Raw genomic sequence first — 4,390 nt, 5'->3', positions numbered from 1 at the left:
CACTTGATTCTTGCGGGGAATTACTCAGAAAACTTTCCCCTACAACATATCTAAGTGGCGAGGAAATCAGTGAGGTGTGACCTTTTCTGCATATTTACCGGGATGTCTTCCCGAGTCATTTCATATATGTAATTACTCGGGATGACATCCCCAACAACATATTTAAAAATGTATTGATATTATGATAAGTCGCCAGTGGTAATTAAAGGAGATAATGCTGTCGTCGACCAATCCGGCAAGTTTATTGATTAAACGTACAACGTTTCGGCCATGGGTTGTGGCCCTTTTCAAGCAGAATATTTAGTTTGGAACGCCATCAGATCTCTAATCATAATAGGTTGAATTACTGACTAATTGGTACAGAAAACCAACTTTCTCCGGCCGATACATGAACTTTTTCTCGAGTCATCCTTTAAATTACAAGATTAATACTATTATCAACCTAGTGGACCATGCAATTTTGCTATCGGATGAACAATTTCACAACTCTAACATGGCACTGGTTAAGGAGATCCTTACTAACAATGGCTTTCCAACACAGTTAATAGACAACCAGGTAAAAAAACGGCTCAACCAAATAAGACACGGAATCAAGCTACCGAAAGACAAAGAAATTAAGAAATTTGACGCAAGATTATATATGACACTACCATACATTAAAGGTTCAAGTGAGAACATCGCCCACAAACTAAAAAAGTGCGGCCTCAATACTGTCTACACAATCCCTAAGAAACTTAACACTACCATAACGAAAGGAAAAGACAGATTAGCCGACGAAAAAAGAACTGATATAGTTTATAGGATCCTCTGTGAGAATTGTAACGCGAGCTACATAGGACAAACCAAACGACATTTGGCAACTCGTATAAAAGAACATTTCAACGACATAAAAAAAGACGTAGATAATCACTCTGTGGTAACTAAACATCGCACTAATCATGGCCATGATTTTCATTGGCAATCTCCTAAAATCTTACACAGTGAGAAACACAGGAGAAAAAGAGAGATCGCTGAAATGTTCTATATTAAAAAATTTGACGATACGATTAATTTACAGAAAGACACCGATAACCTTAACCCGATCTACGACAAGATAATCAACACTGTTTAGCCCTGTATTTTATTTTCATGACTCTTAATTTATTTATAAACCTGTACGCAAGTCTCTCCACGGTCAGTCGTTGTTTAGCTTTCGCAACGAGAAGACATGCGATCCTAGTCGTGTCAAAAGCTTACCATTATTACACTACGTGGTTAACTGTAAGTTTAAAACAATTTTCAAACTCCGCAAATACTAATTCAACCTATTATGATTAGAGATCTGATGGCGTTCCAAACTAAATATTCTGCTTGAAAAGGGCCACAACCCATGGCCGAAACGTTGTACGTTTAATCAATAAACTTGCCGGATTGGTCGACGACAGCATTATCTCCTATATTTAAAAATAAAGCAAATCAGAGAGGAAGTCCCTTTTATGCATAATTACCATTAAAAATGGTACACAGTATTTCTTTCTTGTCAGTAATTTTGCAACTGTACATTCAAATAGCTCTATCTCGGAAACAATGGGAAATGGGACTTATATTTATACGAATATGTTTGCTTAAAATGACCGATACTATCACCTTTCAGAATATTGACTCTTCTTTCTGGAACACTGTATAAAATAAGCATATCATATTTACATTTTGCACATACGATTTTGGTGTGCATGTATACATTTGTACACATAACGTTAATTATTGCATATATGCAGATTGCACACATGACATTATTACGTGTATACATACATACACATTATATATATATGACGATATTGCTCATAAAATAAGAAAATCATATTAACACGGTAAATATATCATTAAGGTCAACGTCTTCGAATGACCTTGACCTTGAGATATTATAGAGGTCATCCTCCTGAATAATTTTCCATAGGTTTTAGCCGTCACACATTATTTGTTAAAAAGTTATTAACAAAACTAATTCAATAGCTTACCTCATTCGTAGACTTAGATTTGGGTTAGATAAAGTTAGTTATTTGTTTGGTGGAGAGAAATATAGGAGGAAGGGCTCCGAATTTCTTCCATCCACATATTTCTTATGGAATCATTTGTTCAGTTCTACATGGGTTTGCACTAGAGCTTTTGATTGGATACGTGTTTTAAGATTCACGTGTATACGTAATCCGTGTACACAGATTTATTAAGGTACCTTCATTCATGTGTACCTGTATACGTGACACGTGTACACGTATAGTCGTGTATGTGACACATGTATTCGAATATTCGTGTATGTGTGATACGTGTAAACGTGTGCAAATATTTATCAAAATTTGATGAAAGATCTCTATTTTTGCATATGTTGTTCGACATATGTATACGCATAATTTCAGCATTCAAAGTTTTATCTAGATTTTGGTGTGGGTTACGCGAGTACGCGAGGTAACGGGTCCTCAGATTTTCTGATTTCAACAACGGCTGATCCGATAAACTTTTAAGTGGACTCAATCGATAGCTTGGTTTCGATTTGCATTATAAAAGTGTTTTTATTTTTCTCCTACGTGCCCCATGAGTGGAGGTATTGCGACGCAAAACATAGGATTTCCGAATTTTCCGATTTTTTATTTTAAGAAACGTCGTCATCGTCAACAAAGGAGGGGTCGGGGTAATGTACTTTTTACTTTTTTGACGTAGCGTGATGCTTGCGTTACAAGCACGATCAATAGTGGTACAAAGTGAACGTGCAGCGATCGATTGTGACTGTGAATTATGATATACAGGGTGAATCTTATTTCCTGCCCCAGCCTTTTCCCACGAGAGATGGATTACCGACTGCAACGTTAGTTCACTGAACGGCACAAAAGGGCAGCTGCTTAGATGTCAGAGATGTTGCAGGCAAGTTGAAAACTTGTTTCATTTACGGACATCACGCGGAGAAAAATAATTTGCTAGCACAGTATATCTTATATAAACTTAAGGGGGGAACCTACTTTAGAAGGCCGATGTTATGTCCTGTGGACTCCACGATTTCTCTCTTTCAAAAGAAACATGTTTTTCTTTTCTTGGAAACTACAATTTTAGAAATCAGCGGATATCGACTAGCCAACGCACGAGTCCCTTCCCCACAAAAATTGATTGTCAGAGTTTCACTTTTCGAAACTCGAAACGTAAAGAGCTCTGATTGTTGCCGGTCGATAGCCGTTGATATAATAAAAAGGGGAGAAATAACAGACAGGATGGGATCAGGCCCCTTCAGACGGCAGTTTCGAAATTCAGATTTCCAAAATATTATTACGCCCGTGCTCGGATGCGACGTCCTGAGAGTGTGCGCCAGCCGCGGGCTGAAGTCGCGGCGCGGCGGTTTAAAAGATCGGTCACGAAGGACCGATGCGCGGTTGTTGATTATTGATTTTGTGATTCTGTCTCTGGGCTCTTGGAGAGTACAGACGTGTGTTCTTTACTAAATAAAGTTCCCTTGTTGATTTCCAATCTTTATTGATTTCTTCGCGGCCCGGTGGCGTGTGCCGCGAGCGGAAGTCGAGCCGACGAGTGCGCGAGTGCGCGAGGTGTCGTGTGGGCGGCGGAGCCGGACGCAACATTTTGGGGACTCCTCCTCCCATAGCTGGCTCCAAGACATCCTCTTCCTGCCTGAACTCTGCCAAAAAATAACTCCGCACTCTGTGGAACCCGCATGCCGCTCGACGACGTCCTACTTGAGTCCTCTTGCGCACTTGACTCTTCCCTGAGTCGTCTTGTGCGCTTGACTCTTTCCTCTTCGGACAGGGGAGGGGAAACTACACAGGGACCCTTTGCCCACGCGGGCTCTCCCTGTCCCTGCCCCGGCATTCGCCCAAAGGCCGCACGGGAAAACCCCGATTCTGAAAACCGTGGGCAGGGCAGTCTTCTTAATTCTTAAAGAAAGTCTTCTTTCAGAGCGATCCTCCACTAGGAGTTCCTCCTTTGAGACCTCATCATCGCGTGGAATTTTACTAAACCTAAAACAGAAAAACCACGCAGAAAACTTTTTGAACAAAAATCCAGGGTGTCTATATTTACACGGGCTCCAGTCCCTAACATTAAATCCTTCTTGGGGAATTTCCCGGAAAAGTTGACCTCCCCCCATTGAGGTCATCTAGTCCTCGTTTTCCTTTGCGATAGGACACTCCGAGCGGAAATGCCCGACTTTCCCGCAGGACCAACACTCGCGTCCGTAGGCGGATTTCTTTTCGCGCCAACCTTCCCCTCGAGCGTTCCCTTTCTTTTCTTTCATTGAGGACTTTTTGCCGCTCCCGTTCTCCAACTCTTCCTCTGTAGTTCTCCCTTCTTTAATAGCACCGCTCCCATAAAAATTCCCTTCTCCCCCTTCGAAACTTCCCCCCTGAATCACTAT

The 4,390-nt window shown here is 41.0% G+C and overlaps 1 protein-coding gene across 1 annotated transcript; it reads left to right on the top strand.

Annotated features, from left to right (window-relative positions):
* Positions 1-493: 493 nt before the first annotated feature.
* LOC105570848 lies at positions 494-980 on the top strand (the record flags this gene model as incomplete). Its single annotated transcript, XM_012028298.1, has 1 exon — positions 494-980. A coding segment is annotated over exon 1 (487 nt), but the record flags the coding sequence as incomplete, so codon positions are not given.
* Positions 981-4,390: the final 3,410 nt, after the last annotated feature.

This window comes from Vollenhovia emeryi, unplaced genomic scaffold (genome assembly GCF_000949405.1).
Source record: "Vollenhovia emeryi isolate VEMERY1.0 unplaced genomic scaffold, V.emery_V1.0 DF941702.1, whole genome shotgun sequence".
In the NCBI taxonomy this organism is placed as follows: Eukaryota; Metazoa; Arthropoda; class Insecta; order Hymenoptera; family Formicidae; genus Vollenhovia; species Vollenhovia emeryi.
The sequence above is the reverse complement of the archived record's forward strand: the minus strand, read 5'-3'. Positions and strand labels throughout refer to the sequence as shown.